Below are 25,767 nucleotides of genomic sequence, written 5' to 3' on the forward strand. Positions count from 1 at the left end.
ATTAACTGCTATAACTTGCTATCATTTTTCTTTTCTACCTTAATTTTTTTAATTAAAAGTATTCTTGAGAATACAATCTCTGAAATTCAGGTATCCTTTTTAATTTAAATTTAAAGGGGCAACAGAAAAATGAGAGAAGGTGGAGCTTTCCAACCTAACACAAAGTTCAGGTTGATGATCAGAGTATACATGAAAGAAACAGAGGGATAGTCATGGTTTTTGTTCTTTTGTTTTAGGTGCCATGCTGTCTGAGACAGAAGTGTTGTCTGAGCCCCGGTAACATAGTAGGTTATGTATTGAGCATAGTGGGTTATGCACCCAACCAATCCTCTGCAGAAAGTTGAGACTTTCTGCTCCCATGGAGTCTTGGTGTGGTACTGTGGGTTAATGTTCTGAACTGCAAAGTTGGTTTGACCTATAAGGTCAGTCATTCAAGATTACCAGCTGCTCCTTGGAAACCCTATACAGGGTCACTATGGGTCAGAACTGACTCAACAGAACATAGCAACAACAACAACAACAAAGATTTACAGTTTCAGAAACCCTATTCAAAGTCACTAGAAGTCAGAACCAACTCAGTGACAAACCACCACCAAGCACCACCACTGTTGTCTGCAGTAGACACCATACTAGGTTTTTTATGTAACCTCTCTTATACTTTAATTTTCCCATTAACAATATGAGGAAATAATCATTGACCCCATTTTATAGTTTAATGCTATCTGTGGAACTTTCTGCAATGATGGTAATGTTCTCTTCATATCTGTATCATCTAATGTAGTAGATACTAGGCACATGTGACTGCTGAGCACTTAAATGTAGCTCATGTGACTGAAAGGCGCACGGGTGGTACAATAGTTCAGTACTCAGTTGCAGACTAAAAGGACAGTGGTTCAAACCCACTAGTGACTCCATGGGAGAAAAGACCTGGCCATCTGTTCCCATTATGATTTCAGCATAATAAGAGACCCTATAGAGCAGCTAGTTTTCTGCCCTGTCATACAGGGTTGCTAAGAGTTGGAATTGACAGAATGGTATACATCAGCAACAACAAATGTGATAGAGGATTGGGGACTTCCAGCAAGGTGGTTACTAGGAAGATACACTACATGGACCCTCCACAACAAAGATACAAGAGACCAAATCAAACAGACACAGACGAAAATTCTGGTGCCCTGAACTTCAGAAGAAAGGTTAGAGAGGTGGATGGCATGCTTGCTAGGAGAAGAGGCTGAGCAGGGATGGTGAGAAAGGGAGACTGACTGGTGAACTGCTATCCAAATGTGACTCGACTATCTTGTGAGCAGCTTTGGAGTAGAGGTCTGGCAGAGCAGATTTGTGTGGGCACAGGGAAAGGTACAATTTCTTCTATTTCCCCACACTCTGGTGACCAGAGGCATGGCCAGTTGCCACACTCATCCACTCCTAGTACAGACCCTGCTCTCCAGGAGTTTGAAGCCAAACAGTTGGAAGTCATGTCAGTGTAAGTTGGGGGGCTGGCTGTGCCACTTTGGTGTACCACTTTGATGCATGGATTCAGGTGGGCTCAGTTTCAGATCTACAAAACCCACAGAACCAGCAGACCTGCATTTAAGCAGTCACTCTGCCCCCAGCTTCCCTGAAGTCCCAGCAGACACTGAAACCAGCTCCATCAAGGGCCCCCACAAACTACTTATGGACTGAGTGCCCTGAACATTGATAACACTGAGGCCAATAGGAACTCCATCTAGGGTTAGGGGAATCTACTGTCAGATCCCTTCCACAACCACCTTGTAACCTCCTTGAATTACAGGTGCCCACCAGAGATTTCTCCCCTTCAGGTCCAACAATTGCATGATTTATTTTTACAAATACAACAACCCCACAATGTACCCAAGACATCAGACAATATTAGCTCACATGAAGAAACAAGAGAGAATGACTCAAATGAATGACCAAGACCCAGAGACAAAATATTTCTGAGGAAAAAAAGGTAATTAAAGTAACTGAAAACAATTCAGAAGAATGATATTTTGGTGCCTTCAACAGATTGACAGAAAGATTGAGGAAAGCAAGGAGAACACACACAAAAACTTTTAGAAGAATTTAGGAAAATACTACAAGAAAAAAAGAAAAAAAAAAAGACAGAGTAAGTGCAAAATCTATAACAATATAAAACCTGTAGATAGAAGTGCCGAAGATTAATGCTAAGATATCAGAAGTAGACAATGCACTGAAATGGCAAAGGAGAAGATTTGAAGCAATGGAAGCCCAAATTAATTAACTTGGAGATAAATCTCTCAATACTAGTATGCTAGAAGAACAAAGAAAGAATGAAAAAATCCAAAGAAAGCCTTAGAGTTATGTGGGACACTATGAAGAGGAACAATTTTGAAGAGGAACAACTTATGGGTGACTTGAATTCCAGAACAGGAAAAGACAATAAATAGCAACAAAGTTGTCAAAGAATTGTTAGAAGAAAACTTCCCTAACATCATGAAATATAAGAAGATAAGCATACAAGAAGCTGAATGAACCCAAAACAGGATAGATCCCAAAGGAAAACCACCAAGACATATCATAATCAAGCTTTCCAAAACCAAGGACTAGAATCCTCAGAACAGTTCAGGAAAAATGAAAAGAACCCGTAAGACTAAGCTCTGATCTCAGCAGAAACCATGTAGGGAGGGAGGTAGTGGGATGACATACATAAAACTGTGAAAGAAAAAAAAATGCCCACCAGAGCTGCCCCTCAAATACGATGGAAAAATTAGGACAATTCCTGATAAACAGAAATTAAAGGAATTTTTAATGACCAGACCAACTTTATAAAGAATGCTCAAGGGTATTCTTTGGGCTGAGAACCAACAACAGCAGAGAACAGCCTGAGATTACCATACATAACAATACCACCCAGAATTCAATCCAGATACAGAAGTATTTAAAGCAAAACAAACCTATAAAATTGAAAATAGGGAACCAGAGACATCAACTACAAAGCTAAAAGAAGGAATAGTGCAGATATAGAACTTCCAAATGGCAAGGAAGTCAAGTAGATTTCTAGATAAAATAGAATATCTTAAGCAGGGGAACAAATTAATTATATGGTAACCTCAAAGAAAAATAATACACCTGCACATGAACATTAAAAAAAAAAAAAAGACAAAAGCCAGAAATATTTAGTAAACATTAACAAAACAGAAATGAAAATGCAAAGAAAATCCACAAACAAAATGAACTCAGCATAGAAAATTATGTGGAACAAAGAAACCAACAGCACCACAAAACATACACACACACACCCAGAGAGAAAAATGATAGCAATCAATTCATTCCTATTGATAATTGCACTGAATATAAATGGATTAAATGTACCAGTCAAGAGGCATAAAGAACAGAATGGATAAGAAACAAGATCCTTCAATATGCTGTCTACTAGAGACACACCAAAAAGATGGAGACAGTCTAGATGACTATCAACAGAAGAATGGTTAGGCAAACTTTGGTATAGATACACAATGGAATACTACAAAACATTGAAGAATAATGATGAATCTGTGAAACACTTCAAACATGGTTGAACCTGGAGAACATTAGCTGAGTAAAACTCGTTAATCACAAAAGGACAAATATTGTATGAGACCAATGTTGTAAAATGTAAAACAAACAAACAAACAAAAAAAAAAAAAAACAACCCAAAGGGTTCCCGGAAAAAAAAAAAAAACCAAGAAGGGTAAAAGGGGGCAAGAACGGGAAGGAAAAATAACCAAGGCCCAAAAGAAAAAAGCAAAATAAAAAGGGGAAAAAGCAAGCAAAAAAAAAAAAGGAAGGTAAGAAAAAAAAAAATAAACGAAGGGAAAAAAAAAGGAAGAAAGCAAAAAGTAAAATGAATAGAGATAAATACTGTTAACTGTTGGTAAATGAAGCAAAGTATATGATTTGTTGAATGTATAACTGATGATCTGCTCTGTTAACCTTCACTCAATTCACAATAAAAAGTTGAAAAAACAAAAACAAAAATAGCTTGACTTGAGTTCTTCACACCTCAGTCTTCAAAGTGACATCTTTGCTCCTTAACACTAGAGGGCTTTTTTGTTTTGTTTTTAAAAAGCAGATTTGCCTAATGCAACATGTTATTTCATTTCTTGCCTGCTGCTTCCATGGATGTGATTGTGGATCCAAAAAACAGGAAGTCTTTGACAACTGCAATTCTCTGTTTATCATGACGTTATGTATTAGTCCAGTTATGAGGATTTTTGTTTTCTTTACAATGAGGTGCAATCAGTACTGAAGGCAGTAATTCTTTCTCTTCACTGGTAAGTATTGCAAGGCCTCTTCACTTCTAGCAAGCCAGGATGTGTCATCTGCATATCCTGTGCAGGTTGTTAGAGTCTTCCTCCAATCCTGTTGTCAGGCTCTTTTCCAAATAATCTAGTTTCTCAGATTATTTGCTCAGCATACAGATTGAATACATTTGGTGAAAGGATACAACACTGAAATATGCTTTTTCTGATTTCTGTGTATTCCTTCTATCTTCTTTTGATTCTTGTTGTGTCATGCAATATTTTGCCATAGAATCCTTTCATACTTCAACCCAAGACATGAATTTTTCTTCAACTCTTTCAGTTTGAGAAATGCTCAGCATGTTCTTCCATTTTGGTTTTCCAACTCCAAGTCTTTGCACATTTCATTATAATAGTTGACTTTTGATATTTTCTATTCAGCTACCCTTTAACATTTTCTATTCAGCTCTTTCACTTCATTATTTCTTCTAGTTGCTTTAGCTTTTCTACATTCAAGAACAAGCTTCAGAGTCTCTTCTGATATCCATTTGGTCTCTTCTTTCCTTCCTGTCTTTTTAATGAAAGGAAGTCTTTTGCTTTCTTCATGTCCAATATTCTTGATGTCATCCCAAAACTCTTCTGGTCATTGCTCATTAGTGTCATCAACTCTGTTCTTCAGATGGCTTCTAAACTCAGATGGGCTAAACTCAAGGTCATATTTTGGATCTCATGGACTTACTTTAATTGTCTTCAGCTTAAGCCTGAACTTGCATATGAGCAATTGGTGGTCTGTTGTACAGTCTTTTCGTTGAGGATATTGAGATATTAAGTGTTCTGTAATACCCATTCTTCACAATGTTATCTATATTTTGTTATGATCCACATACACACACAAATATAAACACAGTCCATCAGAAAACTGGCTAGTTTAATATTTCTGAATTCACTTTACTTGCAAATACAAGTCCTATTGTCATGATTATCTCATGACATGGTTAAGAGAAGCCTGTGAGCTTTAGCTTTAAGTGCTAGGCTTTCACTGGCATCCATGAAAACAAGACAAAGACATGGCCCTTGTCATGTGCTACAAAAGCCCGTATCAAAGAAAAACCTTGCATTCATTAATGTTTAATTTATGCTGTGGAGATTATCATTTATGAATAAAGAAAATGGAAGAATTGGAATCTGTTCATGTTTCCATCAATGTTTCACTATTAATTGCAAAGACTTGGGGTAAACAGTGCAAGCCGTGGCTTTTAAGGTTTCATGGAAACAGCTGCAGAATCTCCACTGGATGAGTTTGGTGGGATGATTCTGACTGGGATTCTCGCTATCAGATCTGTGCCTGGTTCTTAATGCTTCTCGTTGACTGTGGGAGCTAACCCACAGTGGTTAAGTGAATTTCTTTTGTTCTTCAAACTAAATAAAACCAAAACAACCCTAAGTAGTGAGAATTAAAGGCCTAGACTCAGACATAACTATGTTCAGATCCTGTCTTTCTTTGTTTCTGTGCAGCAGGATGGATAATACCTCAGAGTATGGTAACTGACACTTAGGAAATGACCAATACATAAAAGTTTTTGTTACTGGTTTAGACAGTCAAGGTTGGGTCTAGACTTGGTAATTATATCTTAGCAGTCATGGCAGCAATTACCTGGAGCCTGAAGTTATGCCCTTCCCAGCAATGAATCCCAACACAGTATGGAACATTCAAGGTCTCACATGTGAGAGAGTGATTGTAATCCTTGGAAACCAGAACCACCAACAAGAGTTCAAACTTTGTGTTTTAAAGCAGGCATGAAAAATTGAACTAGACATAAGAACACCCACACTTGCAGATAATATGCACTTGACCTGGCTTCAATAACTAGATGATCAGAGCTCAACTACAAGAAGAAAGAAGAGAAAAAACGAGAGTAATCTGATACAATTTGATGAACTTGACCTACACCTATGGATGCAGTAGCTCAAAAGAGGGAACAAATCTTTACAGCAAGGATCATTTCCACCCCCTTGATACACAGGGTAGACAGGGATGGGCAACTTGGATATAGGCTACCCAAAATGTGAGGGGTGGGTGAGGGAGGGCTACAAAGGCAAGAAATAGGCAGGGCTACAAAGGCAAGAAGTGACTGGCTTACAAGCTTTCAAGAGGGAGCCTAGATCCAGAGGGCGCAGAGGAAGGTAGAATCTCCACTGAGTAGCATCCAATCTGTCTAGGTGGGCTGATGAAAGGAGATGGGGATAACTCTAATGTGGCACAACAGTGAATAATTGGTATCAGGACTGACTGGGAGGGTTGGAAATGTAAAGGTAGACAAAAGGAGGGGAGTGATTGACTTTGCAATCCAGGAGAGGAGGTCCTGGCACCACCAAGGGAGAAAAGTGGAGTGTGAGACCCTACCCAGAGAAACAGCGACACCAGAGATGATGATGTGGAGAGATGGAGTGGCTGGGAACTCTAGACCCAGAGAGGGAGAGAGGCTGTGTGCTGATGACCGGGGGACAGGCTTGCAGGGTATACCCTTTGGTTGGCTGATGATGCATGGAGGGGATTGTAACCATGGCATGACACAATATACATAAGATGAATGTAAAACTAATGTTCTCCCATGTAAATTATCACATAATTCATTATAAAACATTTAAAAAAGAAATTGAACTACAGATCCATGCAACCAATATTGAATGCCAATGGCTGCTTTGCTGCTTCTGCTTTGCTGTATATGTCTTCTGTCAGTCTCAGACCACATGTCGTATAGTGTCTCTTCTTCCCCAACTATGTCCTCTGGTTTACAGACATTTGGCAAGCCATCCTCCATGGGAATCATGCTTAATTTTCTCTCAAAAAGGATCTTCAGGAAACTACACTTGTTCTATAGATCCCAAAGGATTCCTGGTAGCATGGGTTAAGCATTTGGCTGCTAACAGCAAGGACAGTGGTCCAACCTCAGCAGCTGTCCTGTGGGAGAAAGATGAGGCTGGCTGTTCCCATAAGGAAGCTCTATTTGGGTTGTTACGAATTGGAATTGACTCCATGGCAGTGGGTTAGGTTTTTGTTTTGTTTTGATCTCTGGTCTCTAGCCTTATTCAGTTTAATTTAACAAATCTAGTTTAAAGTACACTGAAAAGTGCAAGGTTAATGGTGGCTCACAGTTTGGCAGAACCTAAGAAGCTGCCATTTAAGGCTAGCTTCTTCATGATTACATATAAATGGGCACTCTAATGTGATTCAGCAGTCCTGGTGTGGCACTGAGGGTTAATGCACTGGACTGCAAGGTCAATTTGAACTGCAAGGCTGGCAGTCCAAGCTCACCAGTCATTCCTTGGAAACCCTATACAGGGTCACTACAAGTTGGAACTGACTTGAGGGCACTTAACAGCAACAACAAGGTAATTCAGGTGTTAGCATATGGAGATGCCACCCTGGAGCAATTCACATATTTGATACATTTGGATGTTGCCCCCAAAAATGATACCCAGGGCTTCCAGTTATAGCAAAGAAAACACAGGACACCCAGTTAAATTTGAACTTCAAATGCACAATGAGTAATTTTTAAAATTCCATGTAGTGACAAATAAATAAATAGCTGATGGAACACTGGATTTAGTTTTTTAAGTGCTTACTAGACTCCCCAAGAATGGCCTGTGGAAGTTGCTTGGACAGGACTTCAGGGTAACTACCCAAACAGTCTCTCTCTATAGCAGTCTGGTCTGACACAGCCTGGTGCCAACAAAGCCTCAGTACTGGCTATTTAACTATTGAAATGCATGTTGTTGTTAAATGCTGTGAAGTCGGTTCTGACTCATATTGACCCTGTATAGAGTTTTTGAGAAGCAACTGGTGGGTTTGAGCCACCACACTTTTGGTTAGCAGCCCCATGCTTATCCTACCGTGCCACACGAGGGCTCGGTAACTAGGTATTTCCCTGAGCCTCCTTAGTTTCTCTTCTGTGCCAACCCCCTTCTCATGCCCCCAACGAACCCCTGGGTCTGCTCGTAATTCCGGAACTAACGCCAGCTGAACAAAGGATCTCAGCACAAGTACTTAGTACTCCAGCGTTGGCACCAATACCCATTCTGATTTATGGTTTCCAAACACCCACCAATTATTGTTTGAGATATCATCTCTGCACATCAGTGAGAAGCAGCAAATTGCTAGAAAGCAGATTGGAAAGTGATGTCCTGATAATGACACTACAAATCAAGTTCAAAACTGAAAGCAGAACAGTCCCAGTCCAACATGTAATATTGCACAGAAATATACTCCTCCCCTGCCTTAGTGTCCCAAGACCCCAGAGGAAAGATGTCCTTGTCACGATGTGCTGATCATTAACACAATGCCAACTTTTTGTAAATTAGTAGAACCCTTTTCAATGGAAAGGAATATCGAGCTATACAATATATAAGTCAAATCACATAATCTAAAGAGGGGAGAAGGCAATGGAGGTAAGGAAACTTGTTGTTAAGTGCTGTCAAGTCAATTCTGACCCATAGCGACCCTGTAGAGGGTTTCCAAAGAGCAGCTGGTGAGCTTGAACCACCAACCTTGCAGTTCAAAAGACTTTATTGCTGTCTGATGCATTAACCCACAGTACCACACCAGGACTCCAAGGAAACTTAGGACCCCCAAATAATCCAAGGAAACAATTCTAATTATCATTAATGAAAAGTTGCTCATTAGAAACTCTATGCAGAGCCGCAGTGAGTCAGAACTGATTGACAGCACTTAACAAGACACAAGTTGGAGTAAAACAGATGTTACGACACAGGGAGATCTCCATGGAACCAGGAAGCAGACACTAAAAAGATAAGGACCTTCCACCAGAGTGCAGAGAGAGACAGAGCCTTCCCCTAAAGTCAGTGGTCTAAATTCAGACCTTCTAGCTTTCTAAACTGTGAGAGAATACATTTCTGTTCATTAAAGCTATCTCCACTTGTGGTATTTCTGATATATATAGAAGCACTAGATAATTAAGACAAGAAGGTTCTAGGATTCCTGAGAAAAAAATATGACAGGATTATAAGATAGCTTTGAAAAATATGCATATGTGTATATATATGAATATATATAGTTAAGTTCCATCAAGTTGGTTCAGACTCATAGTGACCCTGTATAGGGTTTCCAAGGAATAGCTGGTGAGTTTGAATCACCATCCTTGCAGTACAGTGCATTAGCCCACAGTGCCAGACCAGGACTCCATACATATCCAACAACATCATTATTGGTGGTGGTGTTAAGTTCCATCGAGTCATTTCTGACTCATAGTGACCCTGTATAGGGTATCTGAGGAGCAGCTTGTGGGTTTGAACCACCAATCAAACTGACCTTGCAGTCTAGTGCATTACCCTACAGTGCCACACCAGGACTCTCTCTCGATCTCTCTCTCCTCACACACACACATACACACACACACATACATAATATGTATATACATAGCCTTAGTAACTTAGTGGGTTATGTATTAGGCTGCTAATCACAGAGTCAGCAATTAAAGTTCACCAGGTGCTCTGGTGGAGAAAGATGAAGCTTTCTGTTCCCATCTGGATTTATAGCCTCAGAAACACTATACAGGGTTACTATGAGTCAGAATCAATGACATACCACCACCACCACCATACACATATATGTTGTTGTTGTTAAGTGCCATTAAGTCAGTTCCGACTCATAGCAACCATGTACAGGATTTCCGAGAAGCAGCTGGTGAGCTTGAACTGCCGACCTTGTGGTTCAAAGCGACCTTGCAGTCAAGCACATTAACTCACAGCACAACACCAGACTTCCATATACTTACATGTTGTTGCTGTTAAGTGCCGTCGAGTTGGTTCCAAACCATAATGGCCCTGTATAGGACTTCCAAGGAGTAGCTGCTGAACTTGAACTGCTGACCTTAGGGTTCAAGCTGACCTTGCAGTCCAGTGCATGAGCCCACAGCACCACACCAGGACTCCATATACATACGTACATGTTGCTGTTGCTAGGTACCATTGAACTGGTACTGATTCATAGCAACCCTGTGCACAACAGAATGAAACTACACCAACCTCACAATCGTTGCGACATTTGAGCCCATCGCTATTGCCCCTGTGCTAATCCATCTCATGTGGGCTCATCCTCTTTTTCTCCAACCTTCCATTTTACCAAACATGAGATCCTTCTCCAGGGACTTGCCCCTCCTGACAATATGTCTGAAGTGAAGTCTTTGACAACTTCAACTTTTTCTCCATTTATATGGATGTTACTTACTGTTCTAGTGGTGAGGATTTGGGTGGGATTTTTTTTAATGTTTTATTGTGAATTATGTGATACTTTACATGGGAGAACTTTAGCTACATTCATCCTATCGTATATCATTTCACTGCCATGGTTACAATCCCCTTCATGCGTCATCAACCAACCAAAGGGTATACACTATAAGCCTGCCCCCCAGTCGTCAACACAGAGCCCCTCTCCCTCTCTGGGTCTAAAGTCCCCAGCTACTCCATCTCTTCACATCATCATCTCTGCCTCCATCTCAGGCATAACTGCTTCTCTGAGTAGGGTTCTGCTCTCCGCTCTTTCTCCTTGGTGGTCCCAGGGACCTCCGTTCCTAGACTGAAAAGTTAATCACTCCCCTCCTTGCTACAAACATTTACCTTTACATTTCCAACCCTCACAATCAGTCCTGATGACAATTATTCACTACTGTATCACAAGAGACCTATCGCATTTCATTTCATCAGCCCTGCCTAGACAGATTGGATACTACTCAGTGAAGATTCTACCTTCCTCCACGCCCTCTGGATGTTTTTGGGTTTTTTTTTAATGTTGAGATACAACCCATTCTGAAGGCTGTGGTCTTTGATCTTCAACAGTAAGTATTTTAAGTCCTCTTCAATTTCAGCAAGCAATGTTGTATCATCTGCATATCATAGGTTGTTAATGAGTCTTCCTCTAATCCTGATGCCACATTTTTCTTCATATAATCCATCTTCTCAGATTATTTGCTCAGCATACAGAATGAATAAGTGTGGTTAAAGAATACAACCCTAGTGCATAACTTTCCTAATTTAAAAACATTCGACATTCCCTTATTCTGTTCAAACTGCTTCTTGGTCTATGTATGGGTTCCTCATGAACACAATTAAGTGTTCAAAAATACTCATTCTTTGCAATGCTGTCCATAGTTTGTGATGATCCACACATCAAAAGCCTCTGCATAGTCAATAAAGCTCAGATAAACATCTTTCTGGTATTCTTTGCTTTCAGCCAAAATCCATCTGGCGTTGGCAATGATATCCCTCGTCCCACGTCCTCTTCTGAATCTGGTTTGAACCTCTGGAAATTCTCTGTTAATGTGTAGTTGTAGTTGTAGTCATTTTTAAATTAACTTTAGAAAAGTTTTGCTTGCGTGGGGTATTAATGATATTATCCAATGATCTCTGCATTCCGGTGGGTCACCTCTCTTTGTAATGGGCACAAATATGGGTCCCTTCTAGTCAGTTGGCCAGATAGCTGTCTTCCAAATTTCTTGGCATAGATAGATAAGTGAGTGCCTCCAGTGCTGCATCAGTTTGTTGAAATTTTTCAATTTTTATTCCTTCAATTCCCAGAGCCTTGTTTGTCAATGCCTTCAATGTACCGTGGACTTCTTCCTTCAGTATCATTGCCAAAGCTTTGAGAATCACAGCAACATGTAAGCCACCACAGTTCAACAAACTGACAGATAAGTGGTGGTGGATGTACATATATACATACATATACGAAGCCCTGGCAGTGCTGTGGGTTAAGTGTTGGACTGCTAACTGTTAGGATGATGGTTCAAACCCACCAACTGCTGCTTATTAGAAGAAAAATGAGACTTTCTGCTCCCATAAATGATTTCCTATATAGGGCAACTATGAGTTGAAATTGACTCTATGGCCGTGAGTCTAGTTTGCATAGTTTTTTAAAGACATATGAGGTAACTTCAAAAGTTCATGGTAAAATGGAATTGAAAGGTAATGGAATTTCTCCACAAACATTTTGAAGCCCTCTTGTATAAGTACATAACCACTAAGGCTAGCTCATTGATTAGAATTTTTTTTTTTTTTAATGTGAGGATATCTATCAAAAGCCTGAACACTTTTATGGGTGATAAATCTGCTTCCAGAAATCTTAAGGAAATAATTCTAAATATTAAAAAGATACAGCACAAAATTATATAGCTACGTATTAATACTACTGTAAAAGCTATACTGATCAAATGAGACGCCCTGATGCACAGTGGTGAAAACACTTGGTGGCTAACCAAAAACCCCGAAGGTCAGATCCACCAGTTGCTCTGTGGAGACTGATGTGGCAGTGTGCTTCTGTAAAGATTACAACCTGGGAAACCGTAAGGGGCAGTTCTACTCTGTACAGTCAGGACGTTATGAAGCGGAATTTGACTCAACAGCAATGGCAGTGCCATTTAACACAGGGAACAATTGGGGAAAAAACTGCAACATTCAATACATGAAAAAGAATTAAACAATTTCAGCACAACATTTAGTGGATTAATAGTCACTCACTTAAAATGTGTCTATAGACTTCCTAACAATAAGGATAAACAATGTAAGGGTAAATGCCAAAAACAACTAAGAGAAAATAGAAAGAAGGATATAAAATTTCAAATGTTTACCATCTATACTTTGTTTTGTGTTTTTAATCTCTCACTGAAAATAAATGGTACAATCATGAAAAACATAAAGAAAAATCTACCAAATTTTAAGGTTTGTTGTCCTGGGCTGCTAAGATTAAGGGTTATTTCTTTTATTTTTATGTATTTCAATTTACATATTTCAAAATTTCTGTAATGGTGTTATATGATTTTTATAGTTCTAATAAATTAAGTAAAATTAAGAAATAATGTCATTCTCAGAGGAGGAGGAAAACCAGAAATACATATTTTAGCTAATGTCCAATAACCTTCGCAATATACATAAAAGCAAACGTTGTAACACAAAGAAAGAAAAGTTTTTCAAAAATCTTTTTAGCACTTTTACACTCCAGGCAATGCTGTTTGCAACAAGCTTAACGTAAAGTAATTCAACCAATAGAGGTCACTGTTACACTTCTTACTTTGAGCACATCTCGAAAGTTGCACAGTATTTTGCAGATCTCCTAGTTTTGCCAGTTGCTAATAAGTCAATTCTGACTTGTGGTAACCCTGTGTGTGCAGAGTAGAACTATGTTCCTTAGGGTTTTCAATGGCTGAGTTTTCAGAAGTAGATTTGTAGGTGATAGGGTTAACAAAGAAAACTTTACACAATTCCATGTTATCTCTTGAAGGATTTATTATTGTTGTTGTGAGGTGCCATCAAGTTGGGTCTGACTCATGGCAATGCTGTATAGGGTTTGTGAGGATGTAACTACCCTACAGGAGGAGAAAGCCTCATCTTCCTCCAGAGGAGCACCAGGTGGTGGGCTTATAGATCTATTGTTTTCAGATCCAGTCTCAATCTCCTTTTACAACAACTAGGGTGTAGAATCTCTTCTATGATGATATACAATGACTATGGTTTTATAGTTTTGGAAAGCACACATCCTCCTGCTTTTGGTTACTGGAGAAAATCTCTACCCGTATGAACATCACAGGCCTTACTCAAGCTCATCAAACATGTAATTTGAGATCTTAAAGTTATTAATTAGAAAAAATTAAAAGAAATAAGGGACTCAAGATTGTTAATAGGTATGAAAATGAACAAGGGCTGTGCTTCTTGAAGTCCTAGGGCTCAGTATGCTCTGACAGGAAAACTGGGAGACTCCAGTGAAATGATGAGAATCATGATCCATCATGTCATCAGGCCATCTTCGATGTAAAGTACCTAAAACTCAGACTAATGTTTTGTGTCCGGGAATACTTAGCTGAACAAAAGAAGGGAAATGTTGTGTTTTTTAAAAGCACTGTTCTGTATTGGATAGATTTTCTGCTGACTTGTTCACCTGTCACTTGAGCAGCCAGGAAAAAGTTAAAGGAAGGAAAGCTATTTGATTTCACTTGAGAATCAAGAGCATCTGAGTCCGCCAACATATCTTTGCAAAATTTCAGTAAAATGGTATTAAGAGATGACAAGCAACAAGTAGGCACTTCCTTAACAAGGTTTAGGCAGGGAAGCTGATATGAATACAGTACTCTGGAAACACTCAGATAAATTGTAAATGACCACTGCTCTTTTCATACACAGATTCCATAGCATCAAGATATATCAGTTTTCTGCAAATGGTTGCTTTTTAAACAACGGTGCACACACACAGAGATTTACATTAAATGCATATTAAATAAGCCTCTGCTAACCATTAATGAGCCTAGCACACGCACAAAGATTTTTGCTTACATGAAGATCCAAGTACAATTCACTTCTGTTTGCCTGCTCTTTCTCTTCATGGAGTAGAAATGGGCAAGCTGGTCCTGATCTATAGCCCAGGACCCATGAACTTCCATCTCTACTGGGAAGATCTTTAGTTGCTGTCTGCTCGATGGAGCATTCCCGGGGAAAGCCTTCCGAAGAGATGCCTAAACAAACACACAGAGGACCATTAGTGACAATGCAGCTAGAAAAACATCAAGTCAATTTGGGGAACTCCTACATGGTCTCTTGATATTCACTTATCCTTTCTAAATGATTCAGCCCAGGCAGTCATGGGCTAGAGGCCATGCCCTTAAAGCCTATGGCCTCTGCTTGGCATTCCTTGAGATGACGGTAAATACTATACAACAAAAGAACATCATGGTCAGTTCAGTGTGAGACAACCTGCAAGCTGTAGGCCTTTGAAGAACCATGACTTATGTTAGGATACTGAAGACCTTCAGACTTCTTTTATATGGAAATCAAACACTGTATAGAACCTGTTTTTCTAAGGACAACTATTAACATGTTGCAGGTCACTAATGTGCTACTGGAACATAGTTTGGAAATCACTATACTGGATCACCTCTAAAGTCCCATAAGCATAACTCTCAAATCCTCAGTAGTCTTTTAATTCCTGGTAAGCAACCTTGGCAAAATATTAAGCAATCCGAAAGAAGTTAAGGGTTTAGGCTCAGTACACTTTTGCTACAGAGATCATTGTTGGCTATAAGACAGGGTGTTTATTACACACAATCCCTGTAATAGCATCTCTTTGGCAGTGACCCAGAACCAACCAACCACTTCTGCTGTGCTGAATATCTGACTTACAAGTAACCTGAGCTGAAAAATACGTCGGCTAACAAAGGGACAGTGGTATAACATGCTTCTCCTTTACATTTGAGTAGCATTTTAGAAGAAAGAAAATTTGAAACAGCTTTTGCTTGTTCCGTTGCTTGGTTTCCAATCACACGTCAGAATGAAAGGTGGCACAGGTCATAGCGTTTCTACAGTTGTCTTCTGGCAGGATGGCCACCTTTCTGTGGCCACTAAGAAAATGAGGATCCATGGCCTCAATGGTCTACTCTTGCCTCTACAGATGAGTGTGCCCAGAAGGCCACAGCCAGTCTCTTCCTTCACCCTGACCAAGTACACGAGAAGACCTGACATTTTCAGTCACCTGGCCTCTCTGCTTCCTGACCTGTCCCTTGGGGTTTTGTTTAGAGCCTTATATTCTTTTGAGTGTCCATCTCTGCTCAGAAGATATATAAGAGATAACTGAAATAATCTAGGGTAGGAGGAACTTTATTAGATACCTCCACTTTACCCTCGTGATGACCCTGAGAAGGTAATGCTAGCACACTATAATAGATAAAGCAACTAAAGCTCAGACCTCTTTTAACCTCTATCTATATGGCTTAACCCCCTCCTAGAATATTTCTGTTCATATTTGGTAGAAAAGAAGGAATAAACCTATTAAACATGTGGTATACTCCTACTGTGCTACCTTATCTGCAGAAATTTTTATCCATTTCTAGCCATCTCCTTCAATTTATATCCCTTTACTTTTCATTTTAATTTTGAAGCTGCTATTGGCTTTGGACAGAGTTTACAGAGATTAGCTAAACCATATAAAACATAATATTTACATCACAAAGAACACAGTGTACAACAAAACATCAACTGTAAGACATTTCTATGATCAAAGGCACATTGTCTGGTGAGTTTAAATTCATCATTTAAGTGTAAGAGAGTAATGTTTTTGTTGTTCGATATTGTTGAGGCAGCCCAGACCCCGTGTGACCCCATGGGCTCCAGAGTGGAACGGGTCCATTGCATTTTATTGGCTGTTGTGTTTACAGAAGCAGATCACTAGGTCTAATTCTGCAGAGCCATTGAGTACAGATCAACTGCCAAGCATTCAGTGAGCAGCCAATCGCAAATTGCTTTTGCCACCCAGGCTCCTAAGAGAGCAATCAATCCCAACAATAATAAGGATTGAGGGTACTTATATAAAGAACACAACACACAAATACACTCACCCACCCTGCAGTGCCTATTCAACACCACACCAATGAGTTGAGGTGTACAAATGTACACTTCAATTCATTCTTGTTGTGAAAGAAAGACAACGTAAACTTTAAGTAGAAACAATGAAAAATAACTTCATTTTTTAAAAATGGTGGCACTGTAGGGTAAGCACTGGGCTGCTAACTACAAGACTGGCAGTTCAAACCCACCAGCCGCTCCTTGGAAACCCTATATAGGATAGCTATCAGTCGGAACCAACTGGACTGCACTTAACAATAACAACAAAAATGTTTAACCAGACAATATCCCTATGAAGGAAACATGTAAGTTAAGGTCATGACATATAATAATTTTGGCAAGCATCATTACGACAGGATATGACAAAGGATAGAAAAAAGGTAACGTATGTATGAGCTGTTATTCTCAAAAGTCTGGTAAAGTAGGTTAGAACATAGGACATATTCATCATTTGAAACACCAGAACAGATATATATAAAATAAATTTATTAATAGTTATTGGAGTGTTAGACGTTCATTTGGACATTTTTTGAAAAGCTTAAAATATTCTTATCTATCCCTTTCATGTGATTATTACAATCAAAATTTGTTTTTATTCCAATTTATTGGCTATGTGGTTTCCCAAAGACAATTCAACAGCTTGATGACACATAGACAGACAGGTTAATTCTACAATGACCACTGTTAATGGAACATACAGTGCAGTCACAGCAAATGTAGTGTGACTTACCTGGGGGGGGGGGCGCACCTTGAATTTCTGTGCTTTTCTCAACCACTCAAATGAAGAGCTGCCACTTCATGATGCTAACCTACAACATCGGACTGGAGTTTGGCTGTTAATTATCAAAACAACAGAAGCAGACAGAAAGGAAAGGTAATAGGACATTTAAAACTGCAGGCAGTATCCACAAGCTCATCTTTTCAAAATGCAATCATTATCTCTCCCCGTGGGGTGTTGGATTATTGTTTTTTTGACTCCTTCCTGCTTCTCACTTTTTTACTTCTTCCATGCATCATGATTATGCTGACGAGAGTTTTTCCATTTACCTCTGTAGTTCTTTCCACTCGATTTGTTGTTGTCCTTGTTAAGTGTTGATGAGTCGGTTTTGACTCATAGTGACCCTGTATAGGGTCTCTGAGGAGTGGCTGGTGAGCTTGAACTGCCAACCTTGAAGTTCAAACTAAACTTGCAGTTCAGCACATTAACCTGCAGCGCCACACCAGGACTCCTCCCACTGGATTTGTTGTTGTTAGGTGCCATCGAATCGGAGTTGTTGTTGTTGTTAAGTGCCGTCGAGTCGGTTCCGACCCATAGCGACCCTGTACAGGGTTTCCGAGGGTGTAAATCTTTACGGGAGTAGAAAGGCTTATCTTTCTCCCGCGGAGCGGCTGGTAGTTTCGAACCGCTGACCTTAAGGTTCGCAGCCCGATTCGTAACCACTACGCTACCAGAGCTCCTTATCGAATCGGAGTAGAGAGTTGTATATTTCCCCTACCCATGGAGTCCCAGTGTGGCACCTTAGTATAAAGGCTTGATCTCAAGGTTGGTTTGAACCACAAGGTTGGCAGATCAAACTCAGCAGCTTCTTCTTGGAAACTCTATACAGATTTGCCATGAGTCTGAACTGACTCGACAGCACTTAACAACAATAACAACAACAACATGGATATTGGGTCTGGTCACTGACTTGCTATAGCCAACTGATTGTCAACAATGTGGCAATGGGCCAGTTCTGAGCCAAGGGCTTATAAGGTATTGTGTGTTTTCATTCCCTGCCTTGTGCTTCTGCTAGCACTATAAGAAGAGCACGTCCTTGTTGTTGTTGTTGTTAAGTACTATGGAGTCAGTTCTGACTCATAGTGCCCCTACACAGGTTTTCCGAGCCTGCAATTATTTACCAGAGCAGAAAGCCTTATCTTTCTCCCGCGGAAACGGCTGGTAGCTTCGAACTGCCGACCTTGAGGTTAGCAGTCTGATTCGTAACCACTATGCTACCACGTCCTAGGTAGCCTAAAATGCGACAGAGCAGACCCAAACACAGTCTGCAGTCTGGAGCCAAGTTCAGCCGAGCCAACAAGATTAAGTGAATCTTAGCCAACCCACAGACCAGTGAAAATGAAAAGAAAAAATTCATGTTATAAGCTATTGAGAGTAGGGGTTTATTTGTTACAGTAACTGCCTAATACATTTCCTTTTATCTGGCTTCACTGAAAGCACCATAACTTTAAGCCATTTCAGCCAAAAAGCCTTGAAAAATATAATTTTGCTGTTTTGTAATTTTTACTAATTATTAAATTTATACAGTTTTGAAAAATCAGATAAGAATTTATGGTACACCCATTTCATCATTCATGCCAATATACATACACAAACATTTCATTAAAAAAAAATTAACCTTATTACCAGGTGTTACCTTTAATCCTCTAAGAAATAAATATATATGTATATTTAAAACAAATTCACACATACATTTTGAAAAAAATCATTTTCTAAAGAGAAGTTCATAAGCATACTATATTATCAGATATGGATGAAAGTCTCTAAAAAAACAAAATTAAACAGCGCCTTTCTGGCTTTCTCCTCTAATTTCTCATCTCAAATAGCAAGCCATTTCTTGACAGAAATGATGAAGTAGTTATATCTTTAAAAGGAGACGAGGGGAAAAAATAAAAACCTCAGCCCGAAACCTATATGAGTTTTAACTTCTATACTGTAGTTTTCAAGGTCATCCATCAAGCTTGACTTAAAATAAATCTAATGAGGTGAATTTTTCTCAACTGTGAATATCAGAACTGATATGTAAAGGTAGACAGGTTATCTTTGGTTATGTTACTCACACATGTACTTACAAGCTAGAGAGACAGCAATCCCTACGTGTAGCTAGCTAATGGAGAGTGATACTATTAAATACTTGTAGTAAGGGTGTGTGCCTGTGTGTATAATTATTCATGTCTATAAAACACCACCATAAAAGCTGACAGGGAGTCCTAGTGTGGTGCTATAGGATAAGCACTTGACTGCTAACCACAAGGTAAGCGGTTCAAACTAGCTGGTCCTCAGAAACCCTACAGAAGGTCACTATGAGTCAGAACCAACTTGAAGGCACTTAAACAACAGAAACATATAGGAAGCAGAGCTTTAAGCAAAGTATAACCTGGTAGGATTGCCTGGAATCAGTCAGTAAGTTAGCAATCCTTATCAAGGCTGCTGGCTCTATTTCCATTCTCAGTGGGGTTAAAAACCCGTTGGTAGATATAATTCTGAGAAAGTGTCTTATCTATCCATCCCCACCTCTAACCCTCCTTACTAAAGCTGTTACCTGCAAGGGCAGACAGATTGGAATGGGTAGAGAGGCAGAAGAAGGTGGTCAGTGAATCAAAGAAGTGGGGAGGATTAGAGAGGCAGTTTAAGAATCTGCATAAAGAGCAGTTCAATCCATCAAACAAGTGCAACGTTGTTTGAAATTCTAAAACTGTATTCAAATCCAAATGAAAGATAATAGAATTTAGAGTTGGAAAGACTCTTACATACCCCCACCACCACCCCAACACTTTACTCACACTGTAGCTGAGGAAACTGAAACCCAGGAAGATTGTGATACTTCTGAGATGCACAGCTAGGAGCAAAGGCAGGACTAGAACCCAGGTTCTAGGGAAACATTTTGTTGTTGACAGAAGGATATTATTGTCAATCCATGGATGATACTATTGAGGGCTGAGTGTTCAATGGTTAAGATTATGGGAACAGGGGTTTAACAATGGAGTCAAATCCTGATCATGATATTTACTAACTATATGACCTTGGCGGAGTTACTAAACCTCCTTGAACCTTTATTTCCTCATCAGTAAAATAAGAATAATAAGAATATGCCTGATATTGTGCTCAGAATAGCTTTCTTCCAGGCTAGGGGGTGGGTGGATTGATGCACACAATGAGGGCATATTAAACATCACATACTCATATTAAAGGCATATTTTGTCAAAGAAGACAAATAGAAGAATAATTAAGCTCATAAAAATTCACGGTAGCACTCCAATGCAGCAGATAACAGATCTGCTCAAGTCCTAGAAAAAGAATTCACATCATTGAATTTTCCAAGTAAGTGGCTTATCATTTTCAAAAAGAGCAGGCCACAGGGTGTTTCATAGGCAACCAATGACACACACTTCTTCCCTAAAAATCACACACATGTGTGTGAAATTCCAGAAGTGAAATTATTCATAGGCATAGCTTTAAAAGAAATAGCATTTTAAAAAGGTGTATAAATATATGTTGTTACCATATTGTTACAGTTGTTGTTAAGTGCCGTCGAGTCAATTCTGACCCATAGCGACCCTGTATAGGGTTTCCAAGGAGCAGCTGGTGAGCTTGAACCACCAACCTTGCAGTTCAAACGACTTTGCAGTCTGACATGTTAGCCCATAGCACCACACCAGGTTACAGTAGAGTCTATTATTTTCCTTCATAAACCTCCCTCCCTGGTCTTTTTCTGTGAAGAATGCAAATGTTAAATGAAAGGCAAATATTAATCAAGTCAGGAAACTCATTTTTGGCTATAGTAATGGAATATTTTAGTACTTGGGAAACAAAGGCATATATGTAAAGTAGCACAAATGCTGCTGAGTCATTCTTTGTTAGAATGAATTAAAATGGGGGCAATTAGATTTAGGCAAACTTTGGGAATGAACACAAAGTGGAGGCAATTAGATTTGCTCAAGAATAGATCAAATTTGCTAAGTTGTAGGATTCACTGAGACTTTAAGGACCTTTGTCCATTCTAGATAATAAATGATCAGAAAATCAGAAGTTGATAATTTAAATGTAGAAGTTGTAAAAAAAAAAAAAAAAGTCTGTATTTATAAAATGGTGTTTCTGGTTGGTATAACCAATGCACTTAGCTGGTTTGAGTCGACTTATGTGGACAGATAACCAACCAAAAGAAAGGTCTGGTGATATACTGCCCCCCAAAACAACCTTAGAAAACATATATGGAGCACAGTTATACTCGGACACACATGGGGTTGGCATGAGCAGGCATCAGATCAACAGCAACTGACTTTATTGAATTTAAAACAATGGTTAACAACTATGACCCAAAGACCAACTACAACCTAAAGACTGTCTTTATACTGCCTTCATTGTCACATTTTCAAAGGAGGAACAAGACGACAAAGAGGAGCAAAGAGAAGGGAAGAAGGAGAGGAGGCGGCAGAAGAGGAGAAGAATAAACAGTACCAGCAATTTGAGAGACGTGTAGTCTGTAAAGGAAAATGATATTTACTATTTTACCTTTACATAAAAATGTTATTAAAATAGTAAACGTGTTCTCAGCCTTTAACCAACAAAAATCCACTTGTGTGTATCTATCTTAGAAGAATAATCTTGGTTCATCATGTATAACAAAGTATGTATGATTTATGATAGAAAAAAATGAGAAAGTAAAGTTATGGCATAGCCAATATTACAGAATATTATAGTTATTTAAGATCATGTTTTCAAATCATATCTAATGATGTAGGAAATTAGTTAAGACATTATGTGAAGTATGACATGCCAGTTTTACCCTAGTTTTTAAGTATAAAATGAAACGAATGAATACAAATGTTAGCAACAATTTCAATTTTCTTCTTTACACTCTTCTTTATCATCTCCATTTTTGCCACATGGGTCTTTCCAAATTTTATTCAATGAGCAATTATTACTTTTATAATCTGAAAAGAATATTTTTTTAAAAAATTAAAATGGTAGGAAACAAGTTTGAACAGCCTTAACTACTCAAAGGATGGTTGAAGCTACATAGTGATCCAAATCGGACAGGTCAGTCCACACCACTGGCTGGCTGTCTGCCCACAATGCTTTTCTTTGGCTACCAATGAATTTGGTAAAGTCAGCACATGTATTTCAATTTTAAAACTATAACTATACTTGTCTCCATAATCTTTCTTATCTTACCTTCTTCCTCCTGCCTCCTATCTCATATCCTTACCCAAAGCACAAAACCAGGAACACAGCTTTCTCTACTCTACATTTCATAGTAGCAATGAGATTCATTCAACAAGAGACTGTGCTTTGATTTTTTAAATACTATCCTTGTGGTCCTATGATTATGATACTTACCATGATTTCTTGTTGTATATGGAATAGAATATAAATTACTTGGTTAGATATGGATGGGAAGATTCTTAATGATTAGCTTCAACATACTTTTCCAAATCTCCCTCTGTTATCTCACATATACATTCCACCTTCCAGTAGTACTAAGCTGCTTTCCATTCATCACACTACACTTTCATGTCTACCCATCTTATCTGGAATGACCATTCATGGTGAATGACCACTTGTATCTGAAGGACAAAGTCCTGTCTACCTTGACCTCCAAGGTCTTCCTCAATTCCTCTACCAGGTTTTCTCATGACTCTCCATACTAAACTGGTCTCCCCTTTTCTGTCATTTTTGTGGTACTTTCCTGGTACGGCACTACAGGATAATGTGCTGGACCGCAAGGTCAGTCTGAGCATCAAGATCAGTGGTTCAAACCCACCAGCCACTCCTCAGAAACCCTACAGAGGGTTGCTATGAGTCAAAAATGACTCAACAGCACTTAACAACAACAATAACATATAAGATAACTCTAATGACCAGTTGTCCATGTGTTAGTTATTTCCTGTATGCTTTCTTTACCATGAAGCTGTGAGTCTTCAGAGGCTTTTCTCATTGCATCCCTACTTCCAGGCATGTCCCTTTATGAGCAAAATACAGCAAGTTTTAGAAGTGTGGCACTGTTGGATAAGCAGTTGACCATAGTTCAGTTTGAACCAAAAGGTGGGTGGTTCAAAATCACCAGCAGCTCCTCGGAAACCCTACACAAGGTCGCTATGAGTCAGTATCAGCTCAACAGCATTTAACAACATCCTCACACTCAGAGATGCAATTTAGCCCTACTCCAGTAGGAGAAAGAGGAACGTGTGGAGGATGGTGTTATTAGAGAAGCAAAACATGAGGAGGCAGGAAGAGAGAAATTTACCATTGCTAAGTGGATAATGGTAATGATTGAACAATATGATGAGCTTAATTAGTATTGCTGAATTCTTCTACATGTAAAAAAATGTTAGTATGACAAATGTTTTGTTGCATGTATATTTAGCACAATAAAAATTTCATAATTGTATGGGCTAAGTTCTATCTCATTCTGTAGACTCCCTGGAGATGAAAGAGAGAAGACGAGGGGTTAGTTGGTCTGCAGTATGGTAAGACCTGAGGACTCCTAAGCCCATGAGCAAGGACCTAGCCGCAGAGAGCTACAGCTGTGAGTGAAACTGATATGAAGTGAGGGGAGATGCACAAAAATGCACGAATTTGCAGATAGTACCCATTTGAATCCATTTGACCTGGCTTCAATGGCTTGATGATCAAAACTTGAAAAGAGGAAGATAAAGAAATTTGATAAAGGAAACAAGTGTAAATTGCTACAATTTGATTAACTTGACCTATACTTATGGAGCTCTGGTAGCGTAGTGGTTATGAATCGGGCTGCGAACCTTAAGGTCAGCGGTTCGAAACTACCAGCTGCTCCACGGGAGAAAGATGAGGCTTTCTACTCCCGTAAAGATTTACCCCCCCTCCCGGAAACCCTGTACAGGGTCACTATGGGTCGGAACCGACTCGACGGCACTTAACAACAACAACAACAACATACTTATGGATGTAGTAGCTCAAAATACCAACTGAAAACGGAGGTGTCTTCACATCAAGGATCAAACATATCCCTTCTGTACATAGGGTTGATAGGGATGGGCAACTTAGACATTGGCTACCTAAATTGGGAGCGCTTTAAAGGCATGAAGTGACTGGTTTACTAGTTTTCAAGAAGGAGTTTAGTTTCAGAGTGTGCAGACGAAGACAGATTCCTCAATGAATAGTATTCATCTTATATAGATGGATCTGGTGAAAGGAGATGGGGATAAGATTCTTATGATTCAATAGTGAGTATCTGTTATGACTAATTGAGATTGTCACAACTGTAAAGGTAGAAGTTTTGTAACTGTTTTGTATCATTCCAGGAACAGAGGATCCTAGGACCATCAAATGAGAAGAGCATGAACGGAATGTGGGACCCTATCCAAAGAAGCGGAGTCCTGGTATGGCGCTATGCATTAACGTGCCAGACTGTGAAGCCGTTTCAACTGCAAGGTCGGCAGTTCAAGCTTACCAGCTGCTTCTCAGAAACACTATACAGGGTAGCTATGCGTTGGAACCTACTCAATGACATTTAACAACAGAGAACAACAACAACAATCCAGAGAAGCAGGGACACCAGAGTTGGAGGCAGAGATGATGACATGGAGAGATAGAACTGCTGAAGACTATACACTCATGGAAAGAGAAAGGCTGTGTGCTGGTGGCCAGGAGGCAGGCTTACAGAAGGTGCCCTTTGGTTGTTTAAGTGATTATATATTTCTGAATGTTTTTATGCATATTAAAAAAAAAAAAAAACCAGCAGAGGGAATAGAAGGAAATACTGTTGAATGGTGATACATGGAGATGATTGTAATCATTGCAATGAAACAAAATATGAAGAGTGCAAAACTGCTGTTCACTCAATGCACAATAAAAACTTTAAATTTTTTTCATAATTGGATTATTCACATAACATTAAAACTATATAAATGGAATCTAGTGCTATCAGGTGGCAGATAAGTTCTGTCTTAAATCAGCCCTTCTTACATTCCTTGTCCTCAATCCATCTTCCTGTTTTCTTTACTTTCTTGACAAAGGGCAGATTCTACCAGGAAATTAAAATGCCACTGGGTATTATTGAAACTACAATGAAGATTCAAATCTCACCAAAGAAGTGGTCATCTAGTAGGAAAAGCTTCAAGGAGTATCCCTCATCCAGTGTTACCTATGACCAACCCCAAATGAGGTAATTTCTTTCTGCTTTCTGCCCTTCCACAAGCCTTCTAAAGTTGGAGAAGAATTAGAGGAACATAGACTGATTTAGGTTTTATTTCATTTCCACTAGGCAAAAATGTATAACAAAACTTTATAATTTGGACATTAAATATGAAGAAATTTACTTTTGCCAACATTTTTCATCCATGGGAC

General features: G+C 39.2%; 1 protein-coding gene across 1 annotated transcript in view; it reads right to left on the bottom strand.

Annotated features, from left to right (window-relative positions):
* The window catches only part of FMN1 (formin 1), a 581,640-nt gene that overhangs the window by 437,940 nt on the left and 117,933 nt on the right, over positions 1-25,767 (bottom strand). Inside the window, exon 2 of the mRNA XM_006831807.1 lies at positions 14,601-14,779. Within this exon, the coding sequence (XP_006831870.1) occupies positions 14,601-14,779 (179 nt within the window). The remainder of the gene's footprint in view (positions 1-14,600; positions 14,780-25,767) is intronic.

This window comes from Chrysochloris asiatica, unplaced genomic scaffold (assembly GCF_000296735.1).
Source record: "Chrysochloris asiatica unplaced genomic scaffold, ChrAsi1.0 scaffold00004, whole genome shotgun sequence".
Classification (NCBI taxonomy): domain Eukaryota; kingdom Metazoa; phylum Chordata; class Mammalia; order Afrosoricida; family Chrysochloridae; genus Chrysochloris; species Chrysochloris asiatica.